Genomic DNA, 17,703 nt, shown 5'->3' on the forward strand with positions numbered 1-17,703 from the left:
CAGCAGGAGCCCCGAGGGCAGCCGGCTCATCAGAGGATGAGCCGTAATCTCCCTGAGATGAGCGCTGAGTTTGCTCAGGAAAGGTCACCTTGTTTGGCTGTGTTTTAAAATCACATCCAAATGTCAGGAGGAGCCGCCACGCCTCGCTTTGGATGTGCACGCCTGCGGTAAAGGGGCCGCGGGGAGCCAGGGCTACCGCTGCTCTGAGCCCCCAGACTGCAGACCCTATGGAGGCTGTTCCTGCCGCCCGAGGGAGCACGGGCGCTTCTCTGCAGCCGCCTGGAGCCTGCGGCGCCCCGACCTGGGGCTCAGAGCATCGCCGAGCCCCCAGGGCACCCCCAGCAAAGCCCCAGGGCGTCCCCCACCCAGAAGCCAGGTCTCAGAGTCACCGGCAGACACAGCACAGGCCCCGCGAGGGCTCAGGGGGACCCTGCACTGGGTGTCCCCAGGGCACAGCCGAGTCCATCTCAGGACACTGAGCACTCAGGACACACCACGGACTTGAGCCTTCAGTTCCCGGAAGGGCGTGGCCGAGGCTGCGTGGCGGCCGCCCAGGTCTCCGCGGTGACTGGAGCGCCACAGAGAAAACGGGCGCGGGGCCTCCTGGGCGTGCACGTCGATCCTCCTGGGCGTGCACGTCGATCCCAAGACGCCCCTGGGTGTGAGGGGGGCGCCCGGAGAGACGCCAGGCTGGAGACCTTTGCCCCCCACGCTCTAAACCAAGGTGCCCGTGTCTCTCCAGCCGACTTCAAGAGGTTCGCGGAAGCGAACCCCGACTTCGCGGAGGAATACCTGTACCCCGAGCAGACGCGCCCCCGGAGCTGCGCCCGGACGCCCCCGGCTCCCACCCCCAACGGCTTCTGCGCCGACTTCAGCCCCGAAAACTCGGCCACTGGGACGGAGCCTGTTCGCAAGAAGCTGGACTAGGGCGGAAGGGTCTGGAGAGACCAGGCCTGTGCTCAGCCGGCCTCACACTCCCGCGCGAGCTGCCTGTGCCCTGCCCTCGGGCCGGGTCCTGGGCGGAAAGCCGCAGCAGCTCGCGGGGCCGCTCCGCCCGCTTCCAGGCGGCGCTCGGGGGCCCCCCAGTTGCTTTGTCCTCACCTCGAGCCTCGGCTCTGCCCCCATCCTCTCCCTCGGGCCCTCCGGTCCGGTCCAGGCAGTGCGGGCCGGCGGCCTCCACGGGCACTTGAAGGTGTGACTCCCGCCCGCGTGTCGATTCCAGCACAGTCTCCGCCGCCCTCCGCGGAGTCCGCGGGCGGGGCCGCCGTCGGATTTTTAAACGTTTCTATATTTGCAGGAGCTCATGAGTCTTTTGTAAACTTCATTTAGATACTTCAGGAAACATTCAGCCTTTTTTTTTACCAGAAGAGAATCGTTTTTCTACTTCGTTTTCCTTTGAGGGTCGGAGGATATTTATTTATAGGCCCTTTTTTGGTAGATCCTGGGGCTCTTTGGGGCTTTGAGTTGACCTTCTCTCCAGCCCCTTCCATCCGGGCAGCCCCCCTGCCCCGCCCCTGCGTTGGGGAGCCACAGGCGCCCCGTCCGGAGCCGCCTTCGTGCCGCCTCAGCCCTCTTCAGCCCCGCTGCTCTTACACCAGCTTGGGGTTTCTGTTTCGGGGTGACCGGATCCACTTCAGCGAGTGCAGGCTGGGACCAGAGCCCAGAGCGTGGGGAGGGGAGTCCGGCCGCGGTGGAAACCGGCGGGGGCTCCTGTCTCCCCGGCTGGCACCCTGAGGGCACAGTCAGTCCCCAGGAGGCTCCGCCAGCCGCTGACTCCCCCCAGCACCCTCCTTTGCCCCAGGTTTCCCGGGGTATCAGGAGCCAGGGGAGCCTCAGGGAAGGAAGGTGTGGGGAGCCGGTGGTGGGGTTCAGGGAGACCTGGGGGCTGGGGTCCCTGTCTATGCCCGGAGGTGGGGGGCAGCAGCTCCGGGCTCAGGGAGGGGCTCCAGGGGCCTCCTTCACGCTCACGAAATGACCTTGATTCATTTCCTCAGGACATGATTAGAAACGTGTCCTCAAAGCACAATGACAACCACACAGTGTGTTTCTGGAGCAAAGCTTCTGGGTTTGTTTGGGATTTTTTTTTTTTTTTTTTTTAATTTCCAAGGCGATTGGATTTTGTCTTAGGGCCATGGAAAGTGGCCACCAGAGCTGGAATTGCAGAACAAATATTTACTGACTTCCTGAGGCTCGGAGACCTACATGTCGACAGACAGAAGGACAGGCGTCAGGAAAGGAAACCCCCTTCACTTCCGTTCATTCCAGAGCCCCTCCCGCCCCGTGTGGGGCAGGGGGCACCGGACATCATTCCAGGGCGCTGGCCTGTAGGACACAGAACTTCTAGCACAGACTTGGCAGCAAACAGGACTGAGGTCATGACCATAGAGTGCATGAAGGTTCATCTTTACAAGACAAAGCCCCGCGCCCGGCCATGAAGGAGGTGAACGAGCCGAGATGTTCTGAGCAGGGGCCTCGGCCCGCGTCTGTGGATGAAGGGGTTTTGAATGAAACGCTGCTATGCGTTTTCAGGAAAAAATCTCTGATAAACAGACCCTGAATGGATGTTTGTTCCTCCTGATTCTCTTTTCTCTTTCGTAGTGACTTAGGGCCGTGGGTTCAGAGCTGTGAATGTACAGAGCTCAGGGGTGAATCCCCCTTGGGTGGGACCAGGAGCTGCGAGGGGCCCACCGCCTGCAGGGGCCCCACAGGGTGCTGGGGGTGGGGGAGGGAATGGGCAGCTCCAAAACAGCCAGAGGTTTTCAATAGAACGAATAAAACATAGCGTCTTAAATGCTTGAGATTGCATTTTGTTATGTGTGTTTTTTTATTAGAAAGGCAACAGCAGGCGTGACTCAGCCTGTCACAGGAGCACCGTCTGCATGGTTTCTTGCTGCTTTTCTAGGAGGCTGGGAAAGCACAGTCATTGAAATTCCGTAGGAAACACTTTCTGGATAACAGGAGGGTCTGGATATTTCATGCTCACATAGACAGCAGCTGACGTTTCCCAGAACTCAACCTCCCAGGCTGTTTGCAGACCTGTGGTGTCAGTTTCTGTTCTTTCTCAGTGAAACCCATACCTTCCTCACACGCTGTTGAGCAGAGACCAGCAGGGATCTTGAATTCGGGCCCATCGACTCAGTAAAGGATTTAGAAATAGAAGGAAGAGCTGAGGTACTGCAGCCCCAAAAGCCGAACGTCGTGAGTCGTGAACACAGGGTTCTGCTGAGAGCAGCGGGTGGCCAGTGACCACACTGTCCATCCCTGCGGCCACGCAGTGTCCATCCTGACCTCCCCGTGAGGCAGTGACTCCCGTGATGTCATGACCCCTCCTCCACGCGTAGCTTCACTTCCGAGAAAGTGGGGTCCCACCGCCTCTGCTTAGTTCTAGTGCCAGTGGACATCGGATGCTCTGTCACGCGGGAGACTAGGTGGTGAAGTTCCCACTCACTACCACTGCTGTCCCCACTGTAAAGCAAGAGGGGGGTGTACATACATGCACACACACACACATATACATGCATGCACGTGTACACACAGGCACACGCACAGATGCAGGTACATGTGTGCATGTGCACACACACGTACACACAGGCATGTGCACATGCATGCACATCCATGCGCATGCATACACAGGTGCGTGCGTGCATGCACGTACATGTATGCACACACGGACATGCACGTGCACATGTGCACGCGTACATGCATATGCATACATGTGTGCACGGGGACACGTGCACATACACCTGTGCACACGTGCACGTGCATGTACGCACACACTCATGTCCATACATGTGTGCACATGTGTGCACGTGCATACGCACATGCGTACACTTGTACACACATGCACGTGCATGCATACGTATGTGCCCACATGCATGCACATACATGTGTACACATAGGCACACAAACATACTTACACACATGCCAGTCAGGAAGGCAGTCGCTAGGGCACTGCATTCCTGCCTCCGGGGGCTGGTGTGCGGCTGAGGCTGGTATTCTCTGCTTCCTTCCCCTCCTCCCCACCCCCAGGCCACAGTCCCTACATACCTTGACCAGTCGGGTCTTTCCCAAGAGAAAGGAGTCACATTTTGTTTCCAAAGCACCTGGAGCCTTTGTGGTCTTGCCTCCACTGGTCACAGTATCAGCTAGGAAAGAGCTGAGAGGCACCCAGAGGGTCCCCTGCCCCCTCTCTGCTGTCATTAGCATCTGTAACAGCACCCCATCCTGCTGCCTCACTGGCAGGAGGACCCCTAACAGCTGTGACCACCTAAGCTTGCAGGGCAGTGACTCCACTGTGTCCCTAAGTAGGAGCATCCCATCCGGGGGAACTGAGCCCTTAAGACAGACAAGCCCGGAGCAGCAGAGAAGTTTCAGGGCAGTGACAGGTGACCCCAATCACTGTCCCCAGGCACCCCCCAACCCCGCGCATCTCCGCGTCCCCATGCCCACGTAGCCCCTCTCCTGGGACCTGCCAGGCAGGTGCTCGGGGAAGAGAGAAGACGCTGACGCTTCTGCAGAAGTACAACGCCAGCCCCACTCACATTTCCCAGCCACTGTGCACCACCTGGCCCCCAAGTCCCACAGGCCAGACACGTGTCCAGCGGACAGCGAGCCAGGACATCCCCAGACACAGAGCCACACAGGCCCCCAGGGTCACCAGGCGAGGGTGAGAAGAGCTTTCCCTCAGCTCCTCCCAACCCCCCGCCACCCCGTGTCACAGACGTTGGCCCCGCCGAGACCAACTTGACACACATCCGACGTGCCATGGGCACCCCATTAGGACCGACCCTGGCGCTGAGGTGGCAGACACTGACCCTCCATCCGTCAGGCCAGTGCTTCTGGTGGGGACTTGCTCAGAGCGCCAGGCTTCCCTTGCAGTGAACCAAACCCCTTCTTGACGTAACACAAGGTGGGCGGTCAGCAGTGGTGAGCTCTGCCCTCGGTGCTGGTGGAGACTCGGAGACAGGGCAGGGGAGGGGGGAGGGTGGACAGGGACTGCATTACGACAGAACAAGCCCTTCCCCTCCAGGACGGGAGGGACCGGGGGGGCAGGCGGGGTCTGGCCACAGCCACGCCAGCCTTGGCTGCTCCTGGCTCGGCTCTGGGTGTGTCCCCCTAACCCTTCTGTCCCTTGTCACCTTGTACTCGCTGGGTTGGCTGGAAAGAGAGGCCACAGCTACCACCCAGGTCCCACCCCGGACGGGGTACCTGAGATGCACGCTGCAGAGCAAACACCATGAGCCCCTCGTGTAGCCACATGCGTGTCCGACGGAGCACACACGGAGGGGAGGCCGACCCAGAGCGGCACTAAGGGTCCCATCACGGAGATGCCACTCCCAGAGGGGAGCACAGGACAGAAGAGACACTGAACAGATGTTAGCCAGACTTCTCCCCAATCTCTTGGCTCAGACCGGGGAGCACAGGACAGAAGAGACACCGAACAGACGTTAGCCAGACTTCTCCCCAATCTCTCGGCTCAGACAGCCAAGAAGCTCCATTAACCACAAACAGAAGAAACATAACAAAAACACCGTAAGGCTCATCACACAATGTTCTGGAAGCTGGTAAAGAGAGCCTTAAAGGCAGCCAGAGAAAAAGAAAATACTGCTGTGGAAAAAGGTAAGAGCGTGACGCATGTGGGAACCTGACTGCAGGAAAGTGTTATCTGAAGGGAGGCTGTGAAAACTTAAAATGTATGGTAAGCCTCCAGAGAAAACAGAAGAAAAACACAGAGGTAGGGCTTCCCTGGTGGTCCAGTGATTAAGAATCCGTCTGCCATTGCAGGGGACATGGGTTCAATCCCTGATCGGGGAAGATCCCACAGGCTCTAGGCAACTACGCCCATGCACCAGGAATACTGAAGCCCGTGCTCTAGAGCAGGCTCTGCAACGAGAGAAGCCAGTGCAGAGAGAAGCCTGCACATCCGACTCGAGACCAGACCGCTCGCCCTGACTCAAGGGCGGACCCGCTCACCCAGACTCAAGAAAAGCCTGTGTAGCAACAAGAGACCTAGCACAGCCAAAACTAAATAAACAAAAAATAAATAATTTTTTAAAAACATAGAGGTATAACTAATAAGCAGCAATAAAATGGAATGCTTTTGGATAATAATTTCATCCAAACTAAGCAGGACAGTAGAGAACAAAGAACAGATAATACAAATCGAAGACGAACAGCAAACGGTAAAATTAAATCCAACGATACTAGTGATTACATCAAATACGGACCCAGAACTCCTAAAGGACAGTCGCTCGGCCAAACGAAAAAACAAACAAAAGATTCTAACTATATGCTGTTTAAACACATGCTGAAAGTTAAAAAACAGGAAATATATGTAATATGCAAACACAACTCTGAGACAGTAGATACGGCAGGATTAATACCGCACTGTGACCTTTAAGACAAGGAGGATTACGTGTCAGGGCAAACACTGCGGCTGACGCGGGGTTCAGCCCCCCCAAGGACCAGCCATCTCCCGTTCAGCGCCCCCGTCACGCAGCTCGCAACGTGCTAAGCAAACACTGACAGAACGAACAGGGGAAGCAAATAGATCAGCAAAGAGAGCTGGAGATTTTTCACACAACGCTCTCAGTAATCGAGAGACCCACCAAGGGCAGAAGCACAATTATGCAGATAATGTGAACAACCTTTTTTACCAAACTGACTTAATTGCCATTAAAAATGCACAGAAAGCAGTTGACAAAACAGACTCTTTGCCCGGGTCAGGGCAACGCTCAATAAACCCGAGACGTTTACGACCGACGGTGTCTGTCCTCTGATGCGGAGGAAGCCTCCTGTCCAGGGGCAGAGCCCAGCTCCACGCTCCGACTGCACGAGGGTCTGGCCGGGTCTGCCAGCCGAGGGCCGGTCTCTGTCACAGGGTCACCAAGAGCTGCTCAGGCTCTGATTAGTTCTTTTCAACTTAACAAAAGTTAATGAGTCCATAGTTTCACTTCTGGTCAAGATGGAGGCATAGTGGCTGTTTTCACCTCTGTCCTGGAAGGTGTGATCAGTGCAAACTCAGGTGGGCTTTGCCTGAACCATGAAGAAATCATGGCCCCTCGGCCAAACACAACACTGGCCCCAGTACACAGAGCTCACAAGCAAGACCTGAAAGAATGACCAAACTCTTTGCAAGGAGCTTGCCTGCAGCCCAAAATTCCAGAATATTCAGAGGGATATAAAACTACCCAGCACCCAAAGGGTCAAGTTCACAACACTCTGCCTCCCATCAGAGGTCACGTAGGTGCAAAACTCCAGGAAAGATGACCAGCCATCAACAGAAACAGACCCAGAAGTGACTCGGATGACGGAATTAGCAGATGAGAGCATTGACGATCACTACGCAAAATCGCTGGACTCCGTGTTCAAACGCCAGCTGGAAGCAAGGCTGCCCATGAATGGTGGAGATGCAAAAGGTGTCTTTTAAAAGACACAAACTGGACTTCCCTGGCAGCTCAGCGGTAAAGACTCCACCTGCCAACGCAGAAGATATGGGTTCCGTCCCTGGTCCAGGCAGATCCCAGAGGCCACGGAGCAACTGAGCCTTTGCACAGCTATTGAGCCATGCTCTAGAACCCAGGAGCTGCAAGCACTGAAGCCCTAGAGTCCATGATCCAGAACAACAGACGCTCCACAAAGAGACTGACATCACAGAAGAGATGGCAAGTGAACGCGAAGGGCAGCAGCAGGAACCACCCAAAACAAAACAGAGACAAGAGACAAGCGACGGTGGGGCTTCACGTCGCCCGCTAGCCCCGCCACTGGAGTCCCCCAGGAGAAGGGCGGACTGAAAAACATTGGAAGAAATACTTTCCCAAGTTGGATACAAACTATAAACCCTGCGTCCAAGAAGCATAAGGATTCCAAACAGGAGTGCCACGGAGGAGACACACCAGGAGCATCGTAATCAAATGCTTAGACCAGACGAGGAACAGAGTCAGCAGAGCAAAGGGCTCAGGGCAGCAGGGTGAGCAGAGGGCAGAGCTGCACCCTGCAGGGTCCACGGAACAGAGGACGCTTCACGCAGCAAAAGCATCTCTTCTGCAGTGTGCATTTTCTTTTAACTTTAATTTTTTTAACGCAAAAAAAAAAAACCCCAAAGGGAAACAACAGTGTTTCTAAGCTCAGAAGCTGAAGGAATTCATCGCCAGCCGGCCGGCACACCTCACAGCACAGTGAGAATGCAGGTCCTTAAGCCTGAAAGGGGCTCCACTCTGGACCCGGGCCTGCGGGGCTCAGCCGGAACCACATGGGGGAACGGAACCACTGCTGCTCGTTGTTTAGATCTCTGTCCAGGATGATTATCTGACGCAAAAGCGACGACGCATCCTGGGATTCGTGACACAGAGGTGAAGACGGTGCGACGGTGGCCGGGAGGGGTGACGAGCAGCGGCCCAGGTCGGTGCAGAGGCAGCGGGCAGCAGTGTGCATCATGCGAAGGAGACACCAGAACAGCACAGCAAAGGGACACGGCTCAGAGTCCAGCAGAGGAGGCGGACGTGGACGCAGAAACAAAACCCCCGGCCTGCAGGTCGGCAAACGCCGCTGAGGGGTGGAGGGCACGGTGCGGCGCCTGGGGGACTGAACCCAGGCATTTCAGCACCACAGGGAGCGACCTGCAGAAACCGTCAGACAGGATGTAAAAGTGAGACCTGACCCCGCGACACCAGTAAGCACACCACACACGGATACAACAGGCCGAAGGGAAAGGGCGGTGCTAACTCCATCAGGAGAAGGTGCGGTGGACGTCAGTCTCAGAGCCCAGCTGGTCAGCGGGTCTAAGCGAGGTCATGCATGATGAGGATGTCGCTCCCGGGAGGACGTGGTGACCCTAAGGCGTGCGGCTGACTAGAGGGCTTCCCGGTGAACGACACACGTCAGCAGGACCCCAGGGACGCAGGGGCCGCCCACAAGGCTGTGCCCCAAGTTCTCAGCATGTCTCTCTGCGTGACCCACAGGACAAGGGAACGAAACCAACCTACACTTTACACCATGGGAGTGTAAAATGGGTCCCACACACAAGGCGCAACCTAAAACTTAAAACTCTTAGAGAAAAACTTTAGGAGAAAAATTTTTGCGATCTTGGGTGAAGTAAAAATTTCTCAGATACAGCACTAAAAGCAGGATTCATTTAAAAAACTGGTAAGTTGGGCTTCATCAAAAGTAATAACTTCTGTTTTTCAGAAGACTCAATTAAGAGAATGAAAAGACAATCCAAGATCGCAAAAGATATTTGCAAGTCGTCTATCTGATGAAGGACTTGTATCCAGAATATACAAAGAACTCTCAAAACTCAACAGTTGTGTAAGAATCTAACACAATGAGTGGGCTTCCCTGGTGGCTCAGATGGTAAAGATTCTGTCTGCAATGCGGGAGACCTAGGTTCAATCCCTGAGTTGGGAAGATTCCCCTGGAGAAAGGAATGGCTATCCACTCCAGTATTCCTGTCTGGAGAATCCCATGGACACAGGAGGAGCCTGGCGGGCTACAGTCCATGAGGTCACAAAGAGTCAGACACGACTGAGCGACTAACACTTTCTCATAACATAACAAACAACCCGAATGTGCAGAAGATTTAAACAGCCACTTGACCAGAAGTGATGAGGATGCCAAGCACACACGAGGACTGCAGAACACTTCAGTCACCAGAGAAATGCCATTTAATCTGTCACCAGATTCTACCACACTTACCACAATGGCTAGCATGTAAACATTGAAATCAAGGGGCCATTCTAAGTGTTGACAAGGACACAGAGCAAGAGAAACGCTCACACACACTGCCCATGGAAATGGCAAATGGCATCACCACTCTGCAAAACAACTAGTTTTAAAAAGCAGTTAACCGCACATCAGCAAAATGGCCCGGCCATCCCACAGCTAAGCTCTTAGTCAAGAGAGGTGGAAGTGCATGTCCACACAGAGACTTGTGTGCAAGTGTTCACAGGGGTTTTATTTTAAGATCCAAACGTCCATCAACCGGTGAAGGGGGGAATAGATGATGCTCTATCTATATGTGAAAAAATAAAGTGAAGTCGCTCAGTCATGTCCGACTCCTAGTGACCCCATGGACTGCAGCCCGCCAGGCCCCTCCATCCATGGGATTTTCCAGGCAAGAGTACTGGAGTGGGGTGCCATCGCCTTCTCCACTGATGGGAATATGAGTGCAACAGCACAGATTCAGCTCAAATATGCCGGTTACGGTGTGGTGCCGTTAACGTACAATTCTAGGAAGAATGAAGGGATCTATGGCTGGCAGACAGGCCACAGGCCGGTGGGGCGGGATAGAGAAGGCTCTGCAGGGGCACGAGGAGGGTCTGAACACAAGGAATGTTACCCTCACGGGGCGCGTGTTCTGTGACCACAGAAACCTCCTAGACGGCGCTCTTCACATCTGTGCAGTTTGTGGTTCATCAATTAAACACCAATAAAGCTGTTTGTAAAGCAAGGACACAAATGGCAAGATAATGACAGAAAATAAGATCAGCTTTATGTGGGAGGCGGGGCCACAGAGTGTCCTGCAATCTTGTCTTTTCCAGCAGTGTTTGGCTATCCTGGGTCCCTATACATTTAGGAACCAACTGGTTGAGGTCTTCAAAAAAGCCGGTTAGAATTTCAGTTTGAGAAGCATTGGCATCTTCATGACACTAAGACTTAAGATCATGGACCTGGTCTCTCCACTTCCTTCAACCTTTTAGTTCTTCAGCAATGTTTTCAACATTTGTCTCTTGCACACACATGGCAGTTTTGGAACCTATTCTAAATGAAATTACTATGAGTTTTATTTTACGGTAGCTTGCTGCTGGCGCACAGGAACACAGCTGATGTTTGTACATCCGGTGCCCTTCTAACTTCCCTCGTTAATGCTAGCGTTTGTCTTCTACATTCACTCAGATTGTCTGCATAGGTGATTATGTCATCTGCAGGTAAAGCTCTTATCATTAATTTCTCAAGTTTCTGTGACATCTCCACGATACACTAGCCAATGGGCAAGAATCACTGAGGCCCGCACCTCTGAGCCTCCCCACTTCTCAGCTCAGGGTGCCCTGCTGGGGTGTCTGCCCCCCAGGAAGATTCCCCTACCTTCTGAGTGTAGCTGCTTTGATGGCAGGGTCGGTACACTGTGGTATCCATATGCTTCTGCGGTCATATGGTCGTGGGATGTGCCCGTGACGCCCAGGAATGGGCTAAGGGAGTGCCATGGATGGGGGCGGGGGGCACGTGCTCCTCAGCTCACAGAAAGTCTCTGTAGGAGATGGACAGGTGGGCGAGCATTATAACTGACGGGGCTCAGCTCACCTGCGGACGGGGCTGCAGCTCGGAGCATACTCACCCCAAAGGAGAACATCGGTTTTCTCAAGAATGTTTGGTTATTCTCCAAAACCCCCCAAGGTCTGCACTGAGTCCCTGCAGGGCTGCCAGAGGCTCCACGCAGCACCCCTGTCTTCCAGAACCTTCCACACCCCATGGGCCCAGCCAGGTCTGTGCTTCTCAGAGTGTGGTCCGGGGACCAGCCGCAGCTCATCCCCCGGGAAGTTGTTAGGAAGGCAGGCCGCCACCCAGGTCTCCCCAGCCCAGCTGACAGGTTCTCAGGGTGAGCCCCGGCTCTGCACTCAAGGTGCGGCTGGGGTTCACGCAGCCCCCCTCGGGGCGAGGGGGGATGCTGCTCTAGACCACGGTGCTGTCTGGGGGAGCCGCTGGCTCTGGGCTCCCCTCAACACTCAACCTTGGGAATAACTCGGGCATGTACCCACCCACCCGCCTCCTGTGTGGTCTCCGCAGCTGCCCGCATGCACTCGGCCAGCTCTCCACCGCAGACTCCAAGCCGGGCCTCCTTGAGCCCTCGGAAAGCGTGGTCCTGGGCTCCCAGCCTCCTGCTGGGGGCGCCCGGGGTGTGGGGGGCAGGGTGCTCCCGGGGGTGGGGCCAGGGGAGTCCAGGGGTGTGGCCGAAGGGGTGCTCCTGGGGGTGTGTGGGGGGTGGGGGTGCCCGGGGATGTGAGGGGGGGGCCAGGTACGGGCACCGGGCACTGTGGCCGGAGAGGGGCTCCGGGGGAGGCAGGGGCACCCGGGGGTATGGGCGCCAGTCCCGAGAAACCCAGGGCGGGGGACCGGGCGGCGACTTCTCACTCTGGCAGACCCACGCAGAGCCCCTGGGCTACGGCGCAGCTCTTCCTTCTTTGCTCACATCCCTCCGTCCCCACACGAGGGGCAGGTGGGCCTGGGCATCCGGGAGCCTCCGAGGGCGGAAGGCTGCTGAGCAGAGAACCCCGAGGCGCCCTGAGGGTCGGCGCCTGCAGCCGTGGCTCTGTGGGTCCTCTTTGCACCGTGTCAGGGTGGTTGGTGAGCAGGGGGGCGGACAGAGGCCAGGACACTTCACGAAGGCCTTGCGACCCCGTGAACCTGGGATCGGGCCTCAGGCGGGCACCCAGAGTCTTGCCAGCCCCATGGGCACCGACTCTTGGGGCAAAGGGTCAGGAGGGGCGGGGGAGCCATGCACAGATGACCCAAGGGCTCCGGGCCGCAAGGAAGGTGCGGCCACAGAGCTGCTGGCCCCTCACATCTAAAGCGAGGCTGGAGGGAAGGAGGCCTGAGCTAGGGCCCTCAGGTCCTGCCAGCGCCCTGGGAGGGGGCATCCTCTTCTGCCCTCCACAGGCAGCACCCCCGAGAGTCCTCTCTTCCTGAGAACATGGGCTCACCAGAGGCCAGCTCTCCTGCACCGGCTCTGTCTGCCTCCAAGTCTGCACGTCCTGGCCTGAGCTGCGGGACCACACGCCCTGTGTGTGTGTGTGTGTGTGTGTGTGTGTGTGTGTGCACTTAGTTGCTCAGTCAAGTCCGATTCTTGCAACCCCACGGAACGTAGGAGGCTCTGACGAGTTCTGAGCTGCTCCCCTGGAGAATGGGCTTCTTCTTCTTCTTGTTCAGTCGCTAAGTTGTGTCTGACTCTTTGCAACCCCATGGGCTGCAGCACGCCAGGGCCTGGTAAGGTTCCTCTTTGTTGTGCGTTGAACTGTGCCCCCAAATTCAGATGTCAAAATTCTAAGCCCCAAGACTTCAGAATGTGGCCTTAATTGGACATGAGTTCTTTACAGGGGTTGTCAAGGTAAAAGGAGGCATTAGGGGAGCCCTGATCCAACATCACACACACACATGCACACACACACGCACACACGCACACGCACACATTATACCTTGTGAGAACACAAGTGGAAATGGGGTGATGCTTCTACAAGCCCGGGACACCAGCAAACCCTCAGAAGCTGCAGGGGTCTGGACCAGACGCCCCCTCAACCCTCGGAAGGACGCAGCCCCTCCGGGACCTTGATCTCAGACTTCTGGCTCCAGAGTCAGCCCTGGCGGCCAGAACAACCCCGTCACCTGCGTGGTGACTCCTGAGCCCTCCAGGTCTTCCTACCGAGCTTGAGGACACACACATCCCTCCAGCCAGGCTCCTGCTGGCCTGTGTGGATCGCCCTGCACTGCTGACCTGCTCTGCTCCATCCCGCCCCACTCCGCCAGCCTCCCCTGCAGGCGGCTTTCTGATGCTCAGATAGAATGCTACACTCACCCACCAGGGCTCCAGCCTCTCGGGAACCTCAAAGGCACGACCCTGATGTCAGCGCGTGGCCTTCGTCCTCTTGTGGGTGGGGCAGCTGTGGGGGACATGCTCGCAGCCCCCTGAAGTCGGGGTGCTGAGACAGGGCCACACCCAGCGGCGACCTCCAGTGGGGCAGAGCCACAGTGGGGACAGCGGCCCGGCCACGGCTCCCCCCGAACCCCGCCCCGGACCTGCGGCTGCAGCTGGTCCACAGCGGACAGTGAGCGACCGCTCGAGGTCAGCAGGACGGAACTCAGTCACCATCACCAGTGGAGGCCTCCGAGCCAGCAGCAGCCACTCTGAAGAAAAACCCTGGGCCGAATTCCAAGCCCGTGAAGGCTGGCTGTTTAATCGGCTCTGAACCCCATAGGTCCTACCTGCACAGGTGCGGGCCGGGGGGAGCCCCGCCCAGGATGATGCAGGCGCACCAGCGTCAGGCAGCCGGCTTTCTTGGGCTTCTGCGGCCAGGCCACGGGTCCAGCTCCCTCGGTCTCTGCTCTCCAGCACCCCTGGGTCCCTCATCTTGAGGCCGGGCGGGCGGCAGCACCCCTGGATACCCACAGCACCCTTCTCCTCGTGCAGGTTAGTGACGCCGTGATGGGCTGCTCCTGTCTGGGTCTGTCTGGCACGGAGGCGGCAGTCCCGTTGGGGTGGGCTCGGGCCATGGCTGGCCCCTGCGGGGACCGCCTGCCTTCCCAGGCCTTTCCATCTGGTGTGTGTGCTTGCAGACATACACGTCTGAGCTGGCTGGTTCCACTCCGTGTTCCTATGACACCGTGCATCGAGCCCCGACCTAGTACGCCTCTTCTTTCTCGAAACTCACAACGTGGAGCGTCTGTGGGCAGACAGCCTGCTGGGATGGCCGCTGGTCCTCACGGGTTCAAGGTGGCACGTCACCATCTCGTGAAATCCCTGTCACCTCCCTGCGTGCACGTCCCCAAATCCATGCTCATGCCCTCACCCCCGCCCCGGGATGGTCCTGGAGGGTGGCTCTGGCAGGTGATGAGGCCCCGGCGGGGGCTGAGCCCTCAGGAATAGGGCCAGTGCTCTTTTAAAGGCGGCTCCAGAGCGCTTCTAGGCTCTTCTGTCCTGTGGGCACTCGACTTTGTAAGCCACCCAGCCTGAAACATCTTTGTTACAGCAGCAGAGAGGCTGGGACATTGAGTGCTGGGCTCTTCCCTGGACCCCAGTCCTGCCTGGGACGGTGGTTCCTGCCGGACACCAGGTACCAGCCCCTGGTGGGGAGGCTGTGAGACAGGCAGGGAGGTGTGGTCTCCGGAATAAAGCTGGAGCCCTGGGCACGGTGGTATTGAGGAGCCAGGGTGGTCTGCAGGCCCTGGCAGAGGGACACTGCCAAGCATGTGGCTCAGAGCAGAGAGCGCGGTGTGGACGCCCCCCTGCAAGGGACGCAAGGTGGGAAAATCAAAGCTTACACGGAGCGGGGGGGAGGGCTGCCATCCGGGCTCCTCCTCGTGCAGAGCCAGGGTGCCACCTACCTGTACACCGTCCTGCATCTGAGGGTCCTGGGCCTGCTTGGTGGCTTGGGAACTGCATCCCTCTGCGTCCCGAATGTACAGTCTTGCGGGGGGTCATCTCGGCAAAGATCCCAGTCCGCCTGGTCAGGGAGCGGGTATTGACCGCTGTGGTTTCCGGCCATCCAGGGAAATCGTTTTCCAATGCGAGTGTGATTCAAGCCCTTTGGTTCCAATCGATTCGCGCTCCAGGTCGGCAAAGCGTCCGGACGCTTTGCTCCTTGCCCGACGCTCGGACCCTGGGTCCTGCACAGGCGTCTCTCGGGCCACAGAAGGACGCGCGTCTCCGCAGCCCGGACCCAGACGAGGATCGGGTACCTCTCTGCCGCCCGGGCGCACAGCCGGAGGAGAGAGGACGGAGACCGGGCGGGGTCTGAAACTGCCCACCAGGGCGAGGCCGGGGTCGCGGCAGGACCCCCGCTCCCAAGCCGCCCCAGCTCCTGGTCAGGGAGATGTCCCCAGAGCCCCAGAGAGACCTCGGGAGGGGCGGCTGCGGGGGGAGGAGGCGACGGAACCGACGAGAGAGTTCCAGACGACTGGTCTGGGGAGCGGGGTGGGTACAGCGTCAGGGTGGAGGTGGCATGGAGGAGAGGAAGCGGAGGGAGGCAAGACCCGCCTCGATCCCCGCCCGCCGCGCACCTCCTTCCCGTCGCAACTGCCCTTCCCGGGCTTCACTGGGGCGGAGCAGTGGGTGGGCCGAGGGAGCCCCAAGCTCCAAGCAGATGCCGGTGCTCGGGGCAGCTCTGGGGTGCAAGCTGGGGTGGGAAAGACACGGAAAAGAGCCCTTCCTGGAGAAGGGAACGGCCACCCACTCCAGTATTCTGGTCTGAAGAATTCCAAGCACTGTATAGTCCGTGGGGTCGCAAAGAGTCGGACACACTGAGCGACTTTCACACTTGGTCTTGCGAGGCCTGGGACCAGAGGCGTCCCGGGTCCCACGCGCCCTAGGCCCCGGAGCGCTGGCACAACGCGCTGCGGGCGGGGGACTGGCGCCGCAGCCCCGACTCTGCAGGGGTTCCCGGGGGCGGGGTGCCGGGGCGCGGGGCGCGGCCCCGCTCACCCTCCGCCCACCCGGGGCGGCCCGGAGGCGGAGCCAGGGTGGGCGGGCGCCCCCGTCGGCCGGCGGGGCGGGTCCCGGCGACAAGATAAGAGCCCTGAGCGCCGCGGGCCCGGAGCTGGAGCTTTGGCGGACGCCGGGTGGCGGGTCTCCAGCGGCGCAGAGGCCGGGCGCGCAGGTGAGTCCGGGCCACCCCTGTGGCCCGCGCCGCGCACCGGCGTCCCCTGAAGTCTGAGGCCGAGGGCGCGGGGCCCGGGCAGGAACTGTCGGGGCGGGGTGCGGGGGAGGCCACAGGTAACAGTAGCCGACAGTTGGGATGCACAGCGCTCTGCAACAGGGCAGCTGCCCATCTGAAGGTGAGGTGGCCGAGAGGTGTGAGCCTGAGACGGGGCGCGGGGATTGTGTGTGCATCCCGGTGTCCCCTGCCCCTGCCCTGCCCCAGGCTAGGAGAGGGCGCTGGGCAGGGGGCGGCTGGCCCTGGCTTCCCTGCCCAGCTGGCCCTGTGAGACTGGGGGCTGCTTGCTCCCTGTTGAACTAGACCTGTGCCTGGTGGGGACCACTTGGGCAAGCGGCCCCCAGATCCAACCCGGGTGATTTTCTCAGTGTGGCTTCTTCTCGCAGGGCTTAGTCTTTGCTGTCTAAGATGGGGCAGGATGCCCGGGAAGGTGGGGGTGTGTGCAGGCTCTGGGCATCCAGGCTGGCTGTAGGGCAGACTGCAGCTCTGCTTCTGTCCTGGGCTCAGAACCACGCTGCCCAAGCAGCACGTTTTGCTTTCTGTACCCAAAGCTGGCCTGTGAGGCCGTGGCTTCAGGCCTGAGGTGGGCTCACCCCACATGCTGAGCCGGGAGTCCCCAGCAGGTGGTCTCCGGCCCGCCCTCGAGGGCCGCCGTCAGAGCAGTCCGCTGGGGTCTGCGCGAGCCCTGCCCGCGCCCCTGGACGCTGCTGCAGGCCAGTTCCTCTGCTCCTCCCCCAAGTCCCTTCTGTGCTTTTCATTCGTCTCAGGAACGTGCTGTGATGAGTCGTGTTGTGAGTTTCTGTTCAAACTCGGATGCAGAGGAAAGTCACCCCGTTTCCGCTGCCTCCTGCTGCCTTCTGCTTCAGAGAGTGTGTGTGTGTGTGTGTGTGTGCGTGCGCACGCACACCTGCGAGCGTGTGCAGTTGAAACACCCAGACGCTAGAAGTCATGTTTGAAGCTGCCCACAGCCTTGAGGGCCCACCTCGCCCTCCGGCTTGACTGTGTGATTTCTTCCGTCTTCCCTGATTGCACTGCCCAGAGTGTCGTGAAGGTGACTAGGAGGTGATTTCCCAGATGAAGCGCTCCATGCGGAAACTAGTCCTGTGAGCTCCCATCCCTGCCTGGGCCGTCCAGGGCCCGCAGTGGATGTGGACATGCAGCCGTTCCTTGAAGGAGGCTTTTGTAATCACTACTTTGAAACTCTGAATTCCTGTGGGTGACCCTGGTTTTAAAATTTTGCCTCTGACTTTGGTTGCTGAGTGTAAAGAACGCGTGTGCACTGTTG

General features: G+C 58.4%; 2 protein-coding genes across 2 annotated transcripts in view; both read left to right on the forward strand.

Moving 5' to 3' along the window:
• Positions 1–2,800, forward strand: part of LPCAT1 (lysophosphatidylcholine acyltransferase 1) — a 41,956-nt gene extending 39,156 nt beyond the window's left edge. Inside the window, exon 14 of the mRNA XM_027520029.1 lies at positions 743–2,800. Within this exon, the coding sequence (XP_027375830.1) occupies positions 743–927 (185 nt within the window). The 3' untranslated portion in view covers positions 928–2,800. The remainder of the gene's footprint in view (positions 1–742) is intronic.
• Positions 2,801–16,290: 13,490 nt separating this feature from the next.
• Positions 16,291–17,703, forward strand: part of SLC6A3 (solute carrier family 6 member 3) — a 34,512-nt gene continuing 33,099 nt past the window's right edge. Inside the window, exon 1 of the mRNA XM_027520442.1 lies at positions 16,291–16,361. The gene's annotated coding sequence lies outside the window, so the exon portion shown is untranslated. The remainder of the gene's footprint in view (positions 16,362–17,703) is intronic.

Source organism: Bos indicus x Bos taurus, chromosome 20 (genome assembly GCF_003369695.1).
Source record: "Bos indicus x Bos taurus breed Angus x Brahman F1 hybrid chromosome 20, Bos_hybrid_MaternalHap_v2.0, whole genome shotgun sequence".
Lineage (NCBI taxonomy): Eukaryota > Metazoa > Chordata > Mammalia > Artiodactyla > Bovidae > Bos > Bos indicus x Bos taurus.